General features: G+C 37.0%; 1 protein-coding gene across 1 annotated transcript in view; it reads left to right on the forward strand.

Annotated features, from left to right (window-relative positions):
• Positions 1-21,834, forward strand: part of TTBK2 (tau tubulin kinase 2) — a 105,366-nt gene that overhangs the window by 30,049 nt on the left and 53,483 nt on the right. Inside the window, exons 3-6 of the mRNA XM_082058875.1 lie at positions 2,601-2,748; positions 8,475-8,548; positions 9,589-9,729; positions 11,392-11,496. Of these exons, the coding sequence (XP_081915001.1) occupies positions 2,601-2,748; positions 8,475-8,548; positions 9,589-9,729; positions 11,392-11,496 (468 nt within the window). The remainder of the gene's footprint in view (positions 1-2,600; positions 2,749-8,474; positions 8,549-9,588; positions 9,730-11,391; positions 11,497-21,834) is intronic.

Consider the following 21,834-nt stretch of genomic DNA (forward strand, 5'->3'; position numbering starts at 1 on the left):
AGTGGACTTTCAAGTTTTGATGACGATGAGTACTGTCCCTAATTATGAGTAGTTCCTTGTGGAACTCTCCCAATATCCTGCTTTTTTTCCCTACATTGGAGAATGGCAGCTCTGAAGTGTGATTGCATGAGATTATTTTGTTGTAACCAGTTTAAGGAAAAAAAAAAAGTACACATTCTGGAAGTTAGTAAAGATTTGCAGCTTAAAGGCAGTTTGACTGCTCAGGACCTCGGTCTTTGTAATAATGAAAATACACCTAGAATTTATGAACACAAACATTTTTAAAAACTATGCTCAATTAAATTTAGTTTTAACCTAGACATTTTTTGGGGTGATTCTATTTTGAAAAGTAAGCATAGATGAGCTGTTATAAAATATCTTTTCCTTAGTGACACCCTCCCTCTCTACTGGTCTCTGTATCTATTAGGATTTTCTTTCATCACCTGTTCATACCTTTTCTCGTTCTTCTTTTTCTGTCTTTGAAACATTTATTACAATCCTGACTTGGAGAGATGTGTTTGTAATGATAATTGTCTTTAGGGATGTTTGAGAACATTATTCAACATGCAGTGTAAGTGAAAGTACCAAGATAAAACCTGTTGGAAATTGTATACTTTAGCGTTCAAGTATACAAAGAGATAGGACTGGAAGAGAGAAGGGGGAGAATGAGTTTGGGGTGTGAGATGCTGAAGGCAAAGAAGAGAAGCTTGAAAGTAATGTGCAAAATGGGAGAATGTGGTGCAGATGTGACAGAGGGAAATGTGGTCCCTGTCAAGGTAACAGATGTTGGGCAGATGTGGCAGGAGGCCAGTGTGGTTGAACAGGCAACTCCTGTCTGAACTCAAAAGCAAACCACAAGCGAACAGGAGGTGGAAGCAGGCATGGGCTGCCCAGGGTTAATATGGAGATGTTGCCACTGTGTGGTGGGATGAATATATAGGAAAGCCAGAGCTCAGCTGGCAGTTGAAACTGGTGAGGGATGTGGAAAACAATGAGAAAGGCTTCTACAGGGACATTGACAGCAAATAGAAGAGCGAGGAAAACATGGGCTCTTCACTGAATGTGGTGTGTGACCCAGTGACAAGGAGCGTGGGAAATATTTTTTCTACAATCAAAGAGAGCTTCATCTGCGCCTGGAATTATTGACTGATGTAATTTTGGATGTATGTTAATGATTCTGGTGTACTTTATCTGACAATGGAAATTGATCAGTTTATTTTATTAGTGTGGTGATTTTTTTGTTGTTGCTTTTGGGTTGATTTTAAATATCTTTTAAGCACACAAGCAGGAAAAAAAAAACCTTTTAGAGGAAGTCTCTCTCAGTCTGGCTGTTTCTCAAAACTGGTAAATGAAGTTATATGATAAAATGGTGAGTTATTTCTGTAGGTCTGAAATGGTGCTGTGCTGTCTATTCTATGCACCTTTTTGAAATTGGCAATGAATTAGCCAGAAGTGAGCAATGTACATGTTTTCCTTATCTTAAGAATATTGAAGTAGCTGTTGCTTGCGATACTATCAGGTCTTCAGGACAGAACATGCATGATGAAATACTGACTATTGTAAACATACAGAGCAAAAAATTCATGTGATATGACTTGAAAAATGCAAGTAAAAAATATGAGGATTTTATCTGTTGCCTTCTTCCTTATTCTTAGGGGCTGAGGCTATTTTTAAAATTGTTTTTCCTTCTCAGTCAGATGGCTGATTGTCTGAATTAGGAGACATTAGATTTATTTTCAGAATCTGAAGGTAGGTCAGCATATTGCTGAGCTCTAGATCCCCAGAATGTTTAGATGGCATTTAATACAGTGTAGTCAGATAACCATAGCAACTGTATGTTTTCAAATGACATTTAGAAAACCAAGTCAGTTCTTTCAGGGTAAAATATAGTAAAAATACGATATTGTGTGTTTCTCAGGCTAAGTTATTTTTTGTCTCTTTTTTTCTTTTATCAACTTCAGAGTGGTAGCTGCAGGGGAGATCACCATATAAAAGCATTACATGAAATAACATTGACATTTTTGATGCTGAAAACCAGACATATTTAAAATATGTATTCAAAGATAATTTTAGCCATTTCTAAGTCACTTCATATAATAGAAAATGCTGTTGCTTTTCAGTAAGTCCAAGAACTTTTATACCTTTACTATTCAGTGTGCGTATTTCTGCAAAAAAGAATGATAGAAAGATAGCATTTTAAAATATGTCACTGTGCATTTGTATTTGAAGGTCTCTGGTTAGTTTGTGGCTATTTGAGGAAAGACTTTATTCAGCATGCTGACTGATCAGATTCATGTTGGGAATGCTACTGCACTCTCCTGTTGGATTAAATGCAAGAAGTTTAGTGCAGATGAAGATCAAATGTATTAACGTTTTCCTGGGATTTTCTTCCAAATTGTGTTTACCTTTGTAGATTATTCAGTAGCTCTTGTACATACCAAAGGATATGATTTTGTTATTTAAAAATCTATTAGTAATGCAACAGTGTTTGCAGCATGGCAGACGGTACAGCAGACAGAACACAGAGTAATTGTTGTTTTATTTCCTTTCTTCTCCCATCTTTTAAATCTGTTTTTGGTCTTTATTTTTTCACAATATAGTTGAGGAAAATAGGAGGTGGAGGATTTGGAGAAATTTACGACGCACTGGACTTGCTTACTCGGGAAAATGTTGCACTGAAGGTCGAATCAGCTCAGCAGCCAAAGCAAGTACTGAAAATGGAAGTAGCTGTGTTGAAGAAATTACAAGGTAGGACTATAGCCCAGATATACCAGAAGAATGTCAGTGTATCTTCTTCAAAAATAATTATAATCTCTATTTAAGAATAGTTTGAGTAAATGTTTCCCATAACCTTTCAGCAATAAGCTGCAGAATATTAGAACTGGAGTAGAGGCTCTTTCATCTTCTGAAAGTTTTGCTACAATGAACCTTTTCTTTGAAATAGAGTGTCATGAAAATGAAAAGAACAACAAAGAAGTTAAATTGCTGTAAAACCTATGTTCAACTGTAGTTTATTCCGGATCGGTGTCTTCTCCTCACTGTTTTTTCTCCAGACTTTGTTGTTGTTGTTGTTAGCTTTTGATTTCCACTTCTAAGATGATATCTTTTTTTTTCTGTACTATCTTACATTGGGTATTTTCATGTGCTTCACATAGCATCCAGGATAAGAATATTTATATTTCTTTGCCTTTACAACTATTGACAAGAACAATTCTAATGTTGAAATGGAAGTAGATTTCAAAAAACTCCACGCAACCAACTTTAAAGTACTGTAACTTGTGGAAAAAAATTTATTGGCATGTAGAGTCATGAAATACTTCTAGGGTTTGGGTCCTTGACCGTTTAGAATCACAGCTTTGAATAGTCACTTTTGATTGTACTTAAAAATACTTTAACGTCTAAAGCTATCAATACAGACATATCCAGTGGCTTATCTTCATTGTTTTTCACAACATACAATTATAAAAAGAAGGTTTAAAAGGTGACCTTTTTCTTTAAAAAAAATTATTTTGAATCTAAAAAATTCTGACTAATTCATTTGTCCCTGTCAGCAGCCCAATTTTTTCTAAACTCTTAGTTTGAATACAACAAAATCTGCATAACATATGGCACTGCCTAATCTGTTGTAAAGGTCACATTGCAGTGGAATTTGACAGCCTCTATAGATTTAAGAGGTCTATGTGTCACATGTTACAATGTTAACAAACTGTTCCTATGTTTATGTCTTTTTGAAGAATTTCACAAAAACATCTAGTATTATGTAGTTGAGCAAGGAGATTCAGGATCTGCATATTAGCTTTCTTTGAATTTTAGAGGTTCTAGTCCAGAGAGGAATAGTAAATTTCAGTGTTACCAATCATAAATTTAGAAACCATTTGTCATGGTTCTTGAAAAAAATGATCTTGTGTAACTCCCGCATTTTTAGAATTAATTTTTCAAGGTGTTGGTTTTTTTTTTTTTCTGCACACTTGAGCTTGATTCTATTTTTAACAAAAACCAGAGTCTATAAATGGTGTAGCTGAAGTAATAAGGAAAATTATAATAACTGAAACAAAATATTGGAATTTGGTAGCACTGCAATGCAAATGTATTTGTAAAACCATAGCTTCATATATGACTGCATAACTGAAGTGCCTTGTAACTTTCTACTGGGACTTTAAGTATAGGGAATTTTGTGTTGTTACAGAAATGCTTTTTTTCTTAATAAAAACTTTTTTACCTTTTAAAATATTTTTGAAAACTAAAAATGTTTGCTGAAATAATAAGAAATGGATTTGTGACTAATTCCTGTAGAGCCGTACAGAAATTATAATTTTCTTATCCGTTTTCCTTTGGGAGTTCAGTTCCTTTAGCAACCCAGGTCTTCCTGCAGAAAAGTCCTTGGTGTACTGAATCGTGGGAATGCTGTCTAGATTAAAATAACAAAATAATGAAACACCTGAACAACAGATCCACTGAGGGCAAATAATCCGAATAATATATAAAGCAAATAAGGATCTTTCAGTTATTTATTTTTGCAATATTATTTCTCTGAGAAAATAATAAATAGAAGTTTTTGTATCACTGAAACCCTGATTTTGATCCTTAGAAGGAGCTCTTTTGACAAGCTTCAGTGTGAGAAAACAGCCTAAATATTATTCCTTAATTTTTAATCTCTTTTTATTTTCCTGCATAGTTTAAAAAAAAAAAAAAAAAGTTGGTGATTCCACGATAGTAACACTAGAGGTGACCTTTAGTCATTGCTGTGCAAGTTCCACATTACAGTGTAATTGCTCTGGTTTTAGACAGGGAACATTGTAGATACTCATTGCAAGGGGGATGGACTAGATGACCTTTAAAGGTCCCTTCCAACCCAAACTGGTCTGTGATTCTATGATCGGGAAGGTGACTGCAGTAAGAGACAGATCAAGGGTGAACCTTTTGCATATATGGAGATTTATAGTTTGCACATATACATAACTTTATTTTTAGATGCATATTTTTTTATCTATACTTAAAGGACATTTATTAAGTAAGATTATGGTAAAGACCATTTTATCTTCTACATAAAATCTTGTCTCCCAGGAGTCATTTCCAATAATTTTTCTACCTTTGCAAGTTTTCAGCACACAAGAGCTAAAAATTTGAAACAGAGAAAATCAAGAAAAATGGACAAAAATGGGGAGTAGAAAACAAATATATCATTGCTTCTTGAATAATATGTTTTATTAAGCGCTTCGTTTACCACATAGAAGTTTTTCTTATATTGGGCAAGATTTTGGTTTTGTTTTTTTTTTTGATGCAGAGCAGGCAAAATTGTAAACAGTTTTTTTAGGATATTTTTGTAACAGCCTTCTAATATCATATGTCCTTTGAGACCAACTTTCATCTTGTTCTTCTGTCCCTTTTTGGTGTGTGTTTGTGTATATATATCTGTATATATATAATTACTTTCCTTATAATCCTTTTCTCAAAGGGCTTATGTTCTCTTACTTTCAAGGTGTTCTAATTACTTTGGACATAAATCAGAGAGGAAGGAATGTAATTGTCATGAAAATTCTTTTTCTTGCAAATATTTGGAAAGTTTGATCTATGAATAGTATGAAATTAAAGACAGTGAACTGACAGTGCCATTCAGAATTTGATTGATGTGTGGATGTGATTAAAAAAAAATGTTTATAGTCATGTGTAACTTCTGGGAAAATTATGAAGAAAGCGCTAAGGAAAGAATTAAATAAACGTGTAACATGTCTCTATCCAGCAAAACAACTTTTCCAGTCTTTTCTAGGGCTAGGCACATTCTTAAGGTTATAAACATGCTTTTGAGTGTTTCTGAATTAGAATCTTATTAGACTCTTATTTCACAGAAACCATGAAACTGAAATGAGAATAGCTGTTGGCAGAAGTGCAGGGATGTACTGTTTTTTATTATCTTTGCTTTCAGAAACTTGAAAGTTAAAGCAGTGTGGTCGTTTGTTGTGGGGGTTAAATGAGTCATAACTTTGTAGGTACGCAGTACAGTGAACAACAAAAATCTTTGAAGAAGCTCTTTTAAGTGTCTGATCTATCAAAACATGCTTAAATATGTGAGTAGCTGTATGATTTCTCTCTTAATTATGAGGGAGTATGCTCGCTGGTACAGCCATTTATTACAGCTTAGTCATCAATTGCATCTTTGATTTCTTTTTTTTTCCCTGCCAATGATACTGTCTCCTAATTATTGTTGTCAGAATACTGTTTAACTCTTTAAGCTCTGTTTTAAAAAAAAAAAAATCTGCTGCAACAGATGGTTGTTTTGTTTAATCATGTTGTTAAGCCATCTGCTCCCACAGTCAGATGGGATAAGACAGATTTATCACATCTCACTCAGTGAGACTCACTCGGTTGGTTTCTGTCTCACACAACCTTACAGTCTTCTCCCTCATCATTTACAGCTCTCTCGTGTAATTTAGGGATGTGTGGTGTCTGGTGTAGGCTGAAAAGCGAGCTGTAGTGATACACTGCAGCCTGGGGAATGGCATGTAGGCTTTGTGTCCTCCCCAGGAAGCTTTTCAAGGGCACCGTTGTTCACTGCAGCCTATTGCAGTCGTCTTCTCCCCCTGCTCCTGAGCCATGTGGCTCATGGGTATGAGAAAATTCTGTTTTCTCGCTGAGGGAAGAGGAACTACAAAGGTGCAGTAGGTACATACAGCCACACTAGAGTGGTGGAGGATCATGCTAATTTGAATAAGTTGTACAGGTACTACTTCTGTCCTTTCCCATTTCTTCAGATTTTCATAAAAGCTGGTTTACAGAGAATTTACCACAGAACTGGAGTTGCTGCTGGAGTTGAAATGGAGTTTCTCTGACCAAACTGAGTTTTGGACATTTACTGAATTTGTCAGATGAAATCTGACTAATATATTGTTCTCTGAAGATGTTCCTTCAGCATACCCACAGGGGCTGTAAAATGAATAATAAATATTTGAGATGAGACTTCATTAACTGGAAACTGCAGCAATGAATATACAAAATTTCATCTTGACAAATTTGCTGCAAATCCTTTTTCTTCATAAAATTATACTGTCTGTAATATAGCCTGTCTTACTTCAACAAATGGGTGGAAGGAAAAATGAAGGAAAAGCAGTGGTACCCACAGCTTAGCATTTACGTATTCGCTGAAGTTGTAGAGATTTCTTTTAAAATAATTCTTTTAAAATAAATTATTATGATGAATCCTGTACCATTTTCTTTGTTTATATGGGCTTATCTGTTTTAATTATATGTGGAAGGGAGCTTCCTGAGGAAGCAATATACAGGCAACTACTCTCTGTCAAGTGAAGTGAGAATATTCAGAAGCTGTAGGGCCAAGTTTTAGGGTTTTGATGGAGCTGTAAGTGCAGCAGTAACAAAAAGTCCTTTTGTATTTATGACATTCTGGTAATCCTAACAATAAAGAAATTCACGAAAGAAAGCTTAGGTGACACAAATTTTCCACAGCTTTGGAGGCCACTTGCGACCATCAGCTTCCTCTTGGCTGTAGTTTCCATGGTGTCAGAATGAAGGTACATAGCCTGAGGGACTTAAACCATACAGTTCCCTCTTCTGTTCTAGAGTAGGGTCACAAGGGGTCCCAGCATCTCTCCATGTCGATGAACACAGACTCCAAACTAACAATGAGGTTGCATTCTCCTTCTGTTGCCTTACTGCAGTCTTTGCCTTGTCTTTTTCTCTGTTCACCTGGGGAATCTTATGCTTTGACTTACAACTGCAGGATAGTAAGGAGATTATTTTGAACCAGCCCTCTTCTTTTCCAGTTTTCTCCTAGAACAAGAGGAGGCTTTAAAGAAAATTGACCTAAACCAAACTGTGATTTGGTTGGTTTTGGTATGGGATGTTTCTTTTAAATGTTATTTTTTCTTTTTCCTTTTTTTTTTTTTTTTTTTTTTTTTTTAACTAGCACAATTCTTTTATCTCTGTTTCAGTGTACCTGAGCTGAATTTGTCTTTTGTACCTAAACAGCAAAGATCATATTCTAGAAAAAGATGTCCATACATTGGATTAGTTGAATTAGATTTTCTACAATTTTTTGATACAAAGCATGACCTGCATGTAACTAGTACTGTTTTGTTTTGTCGCTACAGTTTCTAGAAAAAGAGGAATGGTGGCTAGGAATATTGTCTATAACAAGCCATCAGCTTTGCAAGAAAATAACCTTTTCCCAATCCAAAATGGCTCAAATTTGTGGACATTTAGGCATGTTGTCATGAATGTGTTCTTATGGAGAAGAGTGATAGCTGTGGTAGGGCTGCATATTTTGTGGGAGAAAACTTTTATTTAATTGGGTGTAGAACTGATGTCGATTTTACAGCTGTTGAGCTGTGGGGGTGGGAGGCTTAGTTTATTGAAGATCTCTAAAGAAATATAACTATCTCTTTCAGTAATTTGCTAGGTATTTAAAGGAATAAACCACAGAATTTCATTAATATTGGCTAATTTGTTTCTTTTTCTCCCAGGAAAAGATCATGTCTGTAGATTCATTGGATGTGGAAGGAATGACAGATTTAACTATGTGGTCATGCAGTTGCAGGTCAGTGTATCAAACAGAGCTCCAAGTTTGCTTGTGTGTTTTGGTTGATTAGCCAAGCATATATGAAAATAACAGTAAAATTTTAGAGGATGACAAATTAAAAAAAACCCCAAAGATCACAAACACATGGTAGTGAATAAACCTGAAATGAGCATATCCATTATATCCTATCCATTGATACCCTTTCCATAATTCTCTCAGAAAGGGGCAAGCTTGCATCCTCCCAAAGACCTGACTATTGAAAGAGTGAACTGTGATGTCTTCTGAGATAATTCACATTCCCTTGGAGTTTTCACTTGAAGATAGTTTAAAATATAATACATTAGTCTGTGCATTTGTTGGCTTTTTTGATGAAAGTGGAAAAATACCCTTTGCAAGCAGAAGATGACACTTAATTCCCTTCAGTTAGAGACTTGTACCTGTGAAAAAGGATAAAATGGGTGATTACCACCTAAAATAGTGGGATTATTGTCCCTTATCATCTTGGTGGATATGAATACTGGAAAAAGAAGTGTGTTCTAGTTCAGACTGTTGGTCATCTGTTATTTTGATAGACCAACAGTTCTGTGATGTAATGGGGATGCATCTCCTGCATGGTGTATTTTTTCATATATTTGGTTAAGTAATCTAAGATATGCTATATAATTAAATAGCTTTCATGCTTTTCGTTAAAGGGGTGAATGTAAAGAAGTCATAGAGTGCTTTCTCAGTGGCCTTTTTTCAGATACACAGATACAACATTAATAGCATATGTACTAGTGTTCTGATAGAGGTTAGTTTGGTCCATGTTATTTAGGAATTGAAAGATACCGAGATTCATATTTTCCAAAATAGATTCGAAATTTGATGTTAGTGATACTTGGGGACATATACTTACTACATTTAGGTGAGAGGTGTTATCTTTGAATATGAAAATATTAATAGGTAATGAGAGTATCCATGGTTAACCATGAACCATGAAAGAAAATGCAGGAAGACTATGCTATCTGTCAATCTTGGTATTACTATTTTTTATGAAAACGTCCGTTTAATTTGATCAGGGTCGGAATTTGGCAGACCTGCGTCGAAGCCAGTCTCGAGGAACATTCACCATTAGTACCACTCTGCGGCTTGGGAAGCAGATTTTGGAATCTATTGAAAGTATTCATTCTGTGGGATTCTTGCACAGGGACATAAAACCAGTAAGTATGCCCATTAAATCAAAACAGGCAAGTAATATGTGCTCACTAGATGGCTGCATAAGTAAGAATAGGTTCTATACCAGATGTTAAAACGAAAGAAGGAGAAGGGACAGAAAACTGAACGTTCATCAGACAGGGCAGATGTTTTCTATTAGTTGATGTTGGATAGTAGTACCAATAACTTTGATCTTTGTCAGTATTGCCTTCAGTTACTTAGGCCTCCTTGCAATTGTCTGTAGTTAAAACTTCCAACTGTAATGTGTAGCATCATGCAATTGAAAGTATTTGCCATGAGATATGATACAATGAATTTGACTAATGGCGATTAATCTTCACATAATAAATCTAAGAGAAAAGATATAGACTGTAGGTTGTATTTATAAGCTCTTCAATAGCAATTTTTTGGTATTTAATATATTTACAGCAAACAAGAGAAGACAGACCGTAAGAGGAAACTATTCAATTATTTTGTTGTGCAATTCTAATAAAATGAGTGTTGTCAAAGTGTCATGAGGACAGTGCCTTCCTGATAGCATCATGCTTTTGTTATTATTTTTTCTGTTTTTAGTTGTTTTCTAGCATGCAGTTTTCCTGGCTTGAAAATACAAGTCCTTTTTATCTTATTATGTATCTTCTAGATAGATTATACTAAAAGCAAGCTTTGTGCTGAGCTGAAATCTTGAAATCATTGGTTGATTGTTTGCCTCATGATGAATTAGGCGATGCTGAAGTTCTGTTCCATTTTGAAATAATGCTGATCACACTCATTTCAGTTCATGATTTCGACTGGTTTTTACCCTCAACCTTTGACATTGAAGCAACTGTGAATTTCAGATTTATTTAGAACAGTACTGCCATTCCATTTAATGGAAAAATGGAAGAGTAGTTTTTCTGGAGTTAACTGCGCTAAGCATCCAGCTTGCTTGGCTGTGTAGTTCCAATTCCATTTCATGTACGTTGTTTTCAGCTTTGTCTTTTTTTATATCACATAATCCATTTTAAGGGGATTTGATGGTGAGAGACTTGAACTGATTCAGCCAACATGTTCAAACATAAGCTACCAGTGTTGAAGAATTTTTCTTTAAAGGGCTAACATGGAATGTTAAACCATGGAGGCAAATAAGAAAATTTACTGCAGCTTTTCAGAATGAATTACCTTCATAAGTCTTCACTGACTTTTCAGCTCTTTTTGTTTGTTTTAAAGTCTGGTTCTTCCCCCTCCCATTAAAAGGTAAAGGCAGTTTGCATCTTTTGTTCTGTGTTCTGCATTTGTGACATCAATGTATTTGTTTAGATGAATTTGTTAGCCCCTAGATTGGTAGTTTTTTGAAATGTCCAAATCAAAATATGTGAGTGGGTGACATGATTGGAAAATTCTTGCTAAAAGTTAATATATTCTGAGTGATGAAGTAAGATGACAATCCCTTTGGACCATGTAGGCTACTATTCAGGTATGTTAAGTTGGATGTCTGATTTTTCCTAACAACTTTTTCTTCAAATTTAATGGGAGTTTAGTAGAACTGAAAATACGGAAGGAATGATAGAGAAGTAGAAAGTGCATTTTCTGTTATTGTCCTACTGCATTAATATGTGCACATATTGAAATGTGTGTGTGTGTATATCTAGATCTATATATCTGTCTGTATTTGTTTTTCTTCCTAGTCTAACTTCGCAATGGGACGTTTTCCTAGCACCTGTAGGAAGTGTTTTATGCTGGATTTTGGCTTGGCGCGGCAATTTACCAACTCATGTGGGGATGTCAGACCAGTAAGATTTTTTTTAGTTGTCAATTTGATAAATTGAATGTGGTAGTATGCTGTCTTTTGTTTTTCTGGAGACGTATGGGAGTTGCATTGAGGTAACTGATCTAAACTTGATGAACATAATCCTGGATCAGAAATGCCATGTGTGTGATGCCATGTTCTGTGATTGATTTTTTTTTTTTTTTTTCTTTTTTTGGATGATCTATTTTTTGGTTTGGAAAATCAAGCAACAAATAGCTTTTTATTAAATATCAGAGTAATACAGCAAAATATCAGAGTAATACAGCAGAGCTGCATTTCACTTGGTTTTATATATTGCATTTAAAAACAATCTATATAGGACAAAAAAGTCAAACACTAAACTGAATATATAACCTTCTGAAAGATAAAGTTTGAATAATTAAAACAGTGATAGGACACTAACTATAATATATAGCTTGAGATAGTTAAGTGTAGTTGCTGTATTCCTATGTGATGCAGTCTGAAAATATTATAGATTAAAACATATCAATGAGGACATTACAATTTTAAGTACAGTAGAGCCTCCCTCATTCACTGATGGGCAGTCCTTTCATTAAGTTCAAAGGTTGAAAATGAGCAAGTCAGTGCCACGGTACATGGTGATGTTTTAAAGAAACATATTTTCTTTATTAAACTAGTTTAGTTTTCATTCTGATGGTAATACTGAATAATGTACTAGTCAACATTGTGTAGCATATTTATTAATGTGATGCAATTTGAGTGGTAGAAGCTATCTCTACAGGATTTTCAATTTTATTTTGCCTAAGAACTGGGAAAGTGGCCAATTTTTGTGTGCATATTGTGAGGTGTGTGAATTAGTAAGGTAAATTAGCGGGGTTCTGCTGTACTCTATTCCTTCAGCCATAATGCTGGACACTGCAATGAAAGCAAAGAGCAGGGGAGACCAACAGAGTGGTTGCTGCTGTTGGAAAGGTGAGCAAAACATTTTAAGTAGTTTTAATTTTTTTTTAATTTCTAGTGTTCTTGTTGTGTTCTGTATGTTTGGCTGCTTATAATATTTTTCTGCCTGACATGTAATTTCAAAGAGAAAACAATTCCTCAGATTCTTTAATTTATAGATAGATAGATATATTTATACACACACACATACCCAATGGTAGTATTTTCAGAAAAAATAGGTGATAACAACAGAAAATTTAATATTTCTGCTATTCTTTTTTTCTTTCGTAACAACTCAGCTCCTGCCTTTTGTTTTTCATTGCAGTGCTCTACAATGTAACAGAAGTAATTCTTCTATTTAATCTGTTCAGAATTTTCTGATGGTGTAATCCATATTAGTAAGTGGCAGTGAGGGGAAGAAAAAGAGTAGTTTTATTTGTACTTAATAATCAGAAATGGCTCTTGTATAGATAGCAACCATACTGTTGGCCTTGCTTACTAATAAAATTTATTAATATTTTCATTAAATGTGCTATGTGCTTCTCCTTAAAGCTATTCTTCTTCTAAACTTCATTAGATTTCTTCAGCAGATACTGCAAATAACCTGGAACAGTGTAAAAGCATGTTCTGCAAAAAACATTGTACTCTATTGGTAAGAACCTGTTCCTTAGTTAAGGTTGTTTATTAGATTTTTATGATAAGCCTAATTTTCTGTATCCAGTCTCACTGAGATTTTGCATATGATCCCCAAGTCCTTGAATTTCCACAATGTGTTCTAAAAGAATCAGAAGACAAGTTTTTCAAATTCTAGCCTCAGGTTTTAGTCCTTTGGCAGCTTTGTATTTTCCCCAACATTAAGGAATTTTGGTGGCCATAAATCTGTTTGTTCAACTCAAGAAGTTGAAAGAGACTTATATGGATACTGTTGAAAGCAGAAAAGTTTATGGTGGGATTGTATTTCCCTCCAGAACTCATTGGCCAGCACCAGTGGCTAGCATATACATTCCAAATCAAGGTAGCTTCAAGACTGGTTGAGAAGAAAGGTATTTTGTAGTTCTTTGACAAAATGCAACTTAGACTGACAAGGGAGTTGAAACTAAAAGGCAATTACAAGAATAAATTGTCATCAGTTTGATAGCATAAATCTTCTTGTAAATATACATAGTATTCATTTGACTGAAGTTCAGACAAGAAGTTGAAAAGAGGTTCTTATGGTGAGGAGGACTGCTTGATTTTGTGAACTCAGGTCAAGAAGTAAAGAGGAAATGAGAATTTTATCAAACCATGAAGCTACCCAATGTTAGAGTCTTAGTCAATCCCAGTATATTGTACCAAGACGGAGGAATGCGTTGGAGTTTCATATGACTTCAGTGTGAAAAGATGCTTTTGTTTTGGATCTTTTATGAAAGGAGAAATTATAAAACTTGGGAATCCATGGTTTTATTCCAGCATTTCACTGAAGTATGTGCAGGTGGCTACCAGTATGTTGAACCACCTGTTTGGACCCTTTTGTGTTTCTGTTAAACCTATGCTTATTCTACTCTGAATCTTTTCTTTTGTCTTTCCTCTCTGGTGTCCTTTCTGGATCAATCTCGTAGTGCTTCATTTCCAGTTAGACTAACTTCTTGCAGTTTCGGTGCCCGCTGAACGTAGTACAATGCGACTGAGATTTTCTTTGCTTTCAGTTTCTTTTCTTTGCACCCCAATGAAACCTGAAAGTGTTCTGAAGAAGTGAGAGAAGAGGAATTCAGGCTGTTGCAGCTTTGGATTGAATTATGCCTCATGACAGATAGAACATTTGAAGAATTCAGATGCCTGATTCAAACAAGGCTGTGCTGAGTTTGTGTGAAATTTATTTTTGAAAAAGCTCAGGCATAATCAGTTTTGGATGGCAAGCAGAATATTCCTTGACATTATTATGGTACACTCTCAAATCCTTCCTTGTCTATCTTCATTCCAAGGCACACTGAGCATATAAGGTTCCTACAAATTATTGTGGGCATTAATAAACAAAACAAATATTTGTTTCAGCTGCATTCAAGAACAGTTTGAAATTATTTGCTGAAATAAAAGCAAGCAGCTGCAAAAAAAAGTCATCTAACATGAAGTGTTTAATCTTAAGTTGGTAATATGTGGAATTTTCAAGTGGCTGGATGCAGGATCTTATATGGAAAGTGGTGGCCAATGTTTAAGTATAGATTTTACTACAAGTGCTATATATGACATGTTGGCAGTGAAGTTCACGAACAGGCAGCAGTGCTAATGAATCTGGGGAAACTTTGATGAAGTTCCAGCAGTATTCCAATAGAAAAAGTTTATGCTTTGAAGTAGAAATGGAGATTCATTCAGGTTAGAGAACTTAGATATTTTTGGTCCTATTTGTGGTAATTGCTTTTTTGTTTTACATTGTTTTTACAGTAGTTACCAAACATACCTGTTTTCATTACAGAAAATGCATTGGTGACATAGACACTTCCTTAGCATGCACTTGGTTCTCCCACATTTTTTCTCTGGTGTACAGACCTGTTTTGAACATTAGTTTCTTCATATGCACTTACCTGCTTATGATACAACAAATCATAGCCTACCAAACTAAGTCTTCCATGCATCCTGTTAATTTAATAGGAAGGCTGTAATGAGTTATCGCAGACTCTTGGGCAAATTTCACAGTAGCATTGGATCTATTTGTGTTCATTGCAGTCCGCTCTCTCATCTTGCTGCCGTGGTTTTCCACCTTCATGAAATGGCTGCACAGTTAAGTTAAAAGCAACTCTATCTTCCATGATAAATTAAATTATTCTCTAGAGTAAACAGATGTTATTACAGCACAAATTGCTCCCAGGATTTTTGTGCACTATAGGCAGACAAAGCCTGTGTTTAAGTACTGCTCATTTCAGTTCAACTTGAGTGTAATACATCTTTTTCTCCTTTGCAGGAGCATTGATTTCTTGAATTCTCATTGATTGTTGTTTATTGTTGCAGAGAAGTTTTAAAATGAGACATTTGACACATCAACTAGAATAAGAATGTATTTTAATTTGTGATTTACTATCAAATAAAAGAGGGTATATCTCACTATTTAGTTTCTTCTGCTGTTGTTTTTTACAAAGTTCACAACAAGTAAAGCACCTGTGGTTCAGTCTGCCTTGAAATTAATAGTGGCTCATATATTAGTAAGTTGAAATTATTTTATTTGTTAATTACTAAATATTTTTGTCTAGGGATCGTAATATAATCAAACTTGCAAATAAAATTGTATAGGTAGATTAGTCTACAATTGAAAGAAATTGTTTAGCTTGTCTTTACTGAGAGATGCTAGCATCCAGAATGTTAGAATTTCTGTAATTATGCCATCAGAACTTATTTATAGCTTCTCGCATGCCCATGTAATAAACAACATATCACCTAGTGACGTCTTCTTTTTTTGTGCTGATTTTTCTTCTCAACATTACTGGCTTTCATCTTATGTGATTGTTGCCAGCTTTTTCCCCTCTTCTCAGTTTTCCCCATTTTCCATTCATACAGGCCTTAAACCTGCATCCACATATTTTCTACCTCTTTATCATTGGTGACAGTCTTCCTGTATCTGACTTTCCTCTGGCTCCAGCTTCTTTCATGATTTATTTTCAAGTCTTCTTTCTTCAGCGTATCGCTCTCTAGTTTTATGTTCTCTCCTTTTCCTGTTTATCTTCAGATAGCTTCATTCAAAAATACTTTATTTTTTTTAGTCTCTAGGCACAGGTTTCATGTTCATGATGTCCCTGTTCCAGCGCAGTTTCCTTTTGTGCAAACTAAAACTGTCATCTGTCTCTGGTATCTTGGTGAATATGTTACAATGAGCTCAAACTCAACGTGCTCTTAGTCACCTTTCTCCTGTGCCAACACCTCAGCGCTACTTCTGTTCCTAATCCCACATGCAGTACTGTCCTCCTGTCACCAAGTCCTGTTTACTGGCAGTATGTCTTTACATCAGGTCTATGTATATATCCGGGTGGTGTTTTCTGTATAATGTGCACATATATTCATATGTGTATGTATTCCTTTTATTTTTTACTTTCCCCACGAACCTGAAGTTGTTGTGTAGACTCGCTGTCCCCTGACCTGGCTGTTACAGTATCCTTTTTCTGGTTGGATGAATACAAGGTTTTTGCCTTGAGAAACACTAGAATTCAGGGTGTTACTACAGACCCAATCTATGAAATTTGTTTTGGTTAAGTTACCCTTCCAAAGTCCATGGAAGAAGCTACTTATTTTCATTTTTAAGGCTTTTCAAGATTTCTGCCTGCACAGCCTATTGTCTTTCATTCACAGTGAGGGTAAGGAACAGTACAGATTATGACCCCTGCCTCCATTACCTACTTCTGGATTTTTAAATAAAGGAACTTTATTCTTTATTTCAGACTGTTCCTTATGTTGGAAGGGAGATTTCTGTAATCACCCAAAACTTCACTCTTTTCTCTTAAATCTCTGTTTGGAAACAAAACTGGAGAAGTGTCATTTTCTGTAGGAGCTGAAAATAATCTTTGACCCTTAAACCTTCAAATACAGTCTGTTATGACTGTAACTATTGTTTAAGATTTAAATGGAAGGCATGCTTAAAAGCAAGAAGCAGAATTTAGTGCCAGTCTGCATAGATTTATGCAAAGATTGAGACAAAACTGCATGTGGAAAAGATTAGCTTCTAATAAACCACACATGAATGATAGGAAGTCATTTGTACATGTGCTGTGTACATATTGCTGACTTCTTGTTTTGAATTACTGAAGAAAGTAGTTTTGACATTGCGTTTTTACTTTTGCTGTTACTTTGTTTCTTATAGACAGCTTTGGTGGGAGAATTTTTTGTTGTCAGTTTGTTATTTTCTTCCTGAGAAGTTGTGGTGTCTCTTTAGACTTTTCACCAGAAAGAGCTTAAAATGAAGAGGCCTTTCCTGAAGATCATCCAAACTAATTCCTTGAAGAGTTCAAGCTATACTTCTGTGCAAAAGGTTCCCCGGAGTTTTGCTGTTGTGCTTGTCAGATCTTAAGATATCTCAGTGTCATTTTCAGAGATGTCGTTCATCTTTGTACTACCCATCTTTATGTCAGACTCCGTGGTGATTTAGCACCATTAAAAATGTGCTACTGAGGAGTCCATCAGCTGTAGCTGCTCTTACCTAAATACTTTGTATTAAACCTGCATTTTCAAAAAAAGAGCTTCTCAGAAAGTAATAAACAAGAAGAGGAGTCACAGAATCACAGAATGTTGGGGATTGGAAGGGACCTCGAAAGATCATCTAGTCCAATCCCCCTGCTGGAGCAGGAACACCCAGATGAGGGGTGTTCCAGGAAGGCGTCCAGGCAGGTTTTGAATGCCTCCAGAGTAGGAGACTCCACAGCCTCCCTGTGCAGCCTGTTCCAGTGTTCTGTCACCCTTACTGAGAAGAAGTTTCTTCTCATATGTAAAGTGGAACCTTTTGTGTTCCAGTTTGAACCCGTTACCCTTTGTCCTGTCATTGGTTGTCACCGAGAAGAGCCTGGCTCCATCCTCCTGACACTCACCCTTTATATATCTGTAAACATTGAGGTTTCCCCTCAGTCACCTCTTCTCCAAGTTAAGAGACCCAGCTCCCTTAGCCTTTCCTCATACGGGAGATGCTCCACTCCCTTAATCATCTTTGTTGCCCTGCACTGGACTCTCTCCAGCAGTTCCCTGTCCTTCTTGAACGGAGGGGCCCAGAACTGGACACAATATTCCAGATGTGGTCTCACCAGGGCAGAGTAGAGGGTGAGGAGAACCTCTCTGGACCTACTAACCACACCCCTTGTAATACACCCTAGGATGCCATTGGCCTTCCTGGCCACAAGGGCACAGTGCTGGCCCTGGTCATCCTGCTGTCCACCAGGACCCCCAGGTCCCTTTCCCCTACACTGCTCTCTAACATGTCATTCCCCAACTTATACTGGAACCTGGGGTTGTTTCTACCCAGATGCAAGACTCTACACTTGCCCTTGTTATATTTCATTAAATTTTTCCCTGCCCAAACCTTCCAGCCTGTCCAGGTCTCACTGGATGGCGGCACAGCCTTCTGGCGGGTCAGCCACTCCTCCCAGCTTGGTGTCATCAGCAGACTTGCTGATAGTGCACTCTATTCCCTCGTCCAAGTCGTTAATGAATATATGCTGGTCCTAGTACTGACCCTTGAAGCACTCCACTAGATACAGGCCTCCAACTGGACTCCGCCCCATTGACCATGACTCTCTGGCATCTTCCGTTCAGCCAGTTTGCAGTCCACCTCACTACCCGATCATCCAGACCACACTCCCTTAGCTTAGCTGTAAGGATGCTGTGGGAGACTGTGTCAAATGCCTTACTGAAGTCAAGGTAGACCACATCCACTGCTCTGCCATCATCCATCCATCTTGTTATGTCCTTATAACAGTCAATGAGGTTGGTCAAGCATGACTTCTCCTTGGCTCCCTTCCTTGATTTCCTATGTGTCAGGATGCTCTGATCTTGTGTCCGGTAGAAACAGTCCCTGAATACTAACCAACTATCTTGGGCCCCTTTACCTTCAAGCAGCCTTGCCCATGGGATTTCCCCCAGCAATTGCCTGGAAAGGCCAAAGTTTGCCTTGCTGAAATCCAGGGTTGTAATTCTGCTTGCTATCCTGCTCCTGCCACATGAGATCCTGAACTCCACCATCTCATGGTCGCTGCAGCCAAGGCAGCCCTCAACCTTTACTGCTTCAACCAGACCCTCCTTGTTAGTGAGGATGAGGTCCAGCAGTGCACCTCTCCTAGTCGGCTTCTCCACCCTTTGCATCAGAAAGTTATCGTCAAGACACAGGAGGAACCTCCTGGACTGTGGCTGGCTGGCTGAGTAGTCCTTCCAACAAACATCAGGGAAGTTAAAATCCCCCACCACAACCAGGGCCTGTGATTGTGAGGCTGCTCTCAGCTGCCTGTAGAAGGCCTCGTCAACTTCCTCACCCTGATCTGGTGGCCTGTAATAGGTGCCCACAATAGTATCACCCTTGCCACCCTGCCCCTTAATTCTCACCCACAGACTCTCAACTTGCTCCTCATCTGTGCCTGGACAATACTCAATACATTGTAGTTGCTCTCTCACATAAAGAGCAACTCCACCACCACGCCTGGCTGGCCTGTCTTTCCTGAGAAGGACATAGCCATCCATGACCACATTCCAGTCATGTGTGCTGTCCCACCATGTCTCTGTAATTGCCACTAGGTCATAATCTCTTCCCCTAACACAGGTTGCTAACTCCTCCTGCTTATTCCCCATGCTGCACACATTGGTGTACAGGCATTTCAGAGAGCGAGCTGAGCACACCAATTTCACCCCAGGGGTATGGGAGGCCTCCCAGCCTTCATGAACTCTAGTGTGATGCCCTACTGGTGCAAGCCCAGCTACATCCCCATCCCCCTTCGAGTCTAGTTCAAAGCTCTCCAAATGAGCCCTGTTAATTCCTGTCCCAGCATCCTTTTGCGCCTGCGAGATAAACCTTTCCCACGTATCACTGTTTGGACTGGTGTCTTGTAAAACCAGCCATTATCAAAGAACCCAAAGCCCTGCCTGTAGCACCAGTCCTGTAGCCAATTGTTTACAGACTGAATTTTTCTATTCCCTCCCATATCATCACCCAGAACTGGAAGGAGGGCAGAGAAAATCACTTGAGCCCCAGACTCTTTCACCATCCATCCCAAGGCCTTGAAATCTTTTTTCATTCCCGTCAGACTGCGGGATGCAGCTTCCTCCCCATCTGTCTGGAAGATCAGCAGTGGGTAGTCCCAAGTGAGCAATTCAGTTGTTCAACACTTGTAGTGTTTACTGTATTTTTCATTGCATTTCAGAGTGTCACATGTTTACAGAATTGGGAGCAAGCAGTTTTCAGCCCATTTCACTGGTTTTTTTTTTTCTTTTTTTTCCTCCAGTGGGATTTGCGAGAGCATGATTTTTCACTCTTGGATTAGATTATCTAAAATGACCTTCATTTGCAGCAGCCAGATGACATTATGACTGATTTTGGAAGTAAAAAAATGAGACTTGAAGGAGATACGTTGTAGTTTATCCCCCAAGAATTGCTTCTGTAGGTGTTAATGTCTTCTTTATTCTTACATTTTGTATCTATCAAACCCCATCTTTCAAGAAAAGTGCACAACAGTCACAAAGCTTAAGCTTTTGAAGTCAGTAAACCGCAGTTTTCATATGAACCACTGCTACGGCATGGACTGATTTTAACGTGTTTGAAGGACACAAATGATTCATATGAAGTATCCGTTTCTCTTCTTCATTATCAGTTAGGTTTTCCTCATTTATGAACTGAGGGATCTAGCCAGTTACGTGTTGTTTGGGTCATCTATTCCATCTGGCCCAAGCTTACAGTACAAAGGATGGCACAGAGTTAAGAGCAGAGGAGTTCCACCAGTTCTAAAAATTGGGAATAAATTGCTATAAGCATAGAAGCATATGGGTTTTGTTTGTATGATCTAGTATCAAATTTCTTCCTTATTCATCCTGGTTTCCCTTGTACTTTTGTCATCACCTTTGTTTCTTTTTTACATAAGCTGCTTTTCCCATATTGCAGCTGAAATACCTTTTTCCTTTAATTCTCTCTGCAGAACTGTATGATTTCTTCCTCTAATGATATCAGAACTCCTTTTCACAAAACAATGAAATAGTACATCTCCAGTGTATTTCCAAAATATTTTAGTTGTAGCTCTCTTTATTCCCTTCCCTATGAAGTGAATGTGGGGTTTCTGAGTCTTAGCTTTACATATCAACTGTGTAGGTAGTAAAATGTTGTAAAGTTGGTAAAAAGAGATAGACTTGATTACAAAGGTAATACAACAACTGTTAGAGAAGCACTACTTTTTTTCTGGTAGTCCATAATCATTATCTGGACTGTAACATTAAATTCAGCATTTTCCTTGTGGGAAAATATCACTGTTTTGTATAAAGAGGAGTAAGAGATCATTTCAGGAAATTGTGGGAAGAAGTATTTTGAGAGATGATTTTGTGTAATGAAAATGTTTGTGTTAAACCTTTGTTAGTCTGCCCCAGTGTCTGAACATACTGGCAAAAGGAAATACCTTTATTGCTCATCTTAAGGACCCAGGGTTGTTCAGTTAGCAGACACAGTGTCCCACTTGTTCCAGGTATTAGTCTTAAAATGAAATAGTTGTAGTTGCAGTTTTCTTATTATAGTGTCATCTGCTTCAGTTGCTAGGTGTTCAGAACAGAAAGAAAAATAGATTAACATAAAAATATAAAGCAATAAAAATGCTTTGCAAACTTCTTCATGGTACAAATAGTTATCAATCAGAAGAATTACTGTATTTTTAAAGTCCTGATTTTGAAATAGATTCATTTTAACAAAGATGCCCTGTCTTGTAACTGTCTGAATGACTGTTTGTGAGGA

This window comes from Streptopelia decaocto (genome assembly GCF_964273445.1).
Source record: "Streptopelia decaocto genome assembly, chromosome: 7".
In the NCBI taxonomy this organism is placed as follows: domain Eukaryota; kingdom Metazoa; phylum Chordata; class Aves; order Columbiformes; family Columbidae; genus Streptopelia; species Streptopelia decaocto.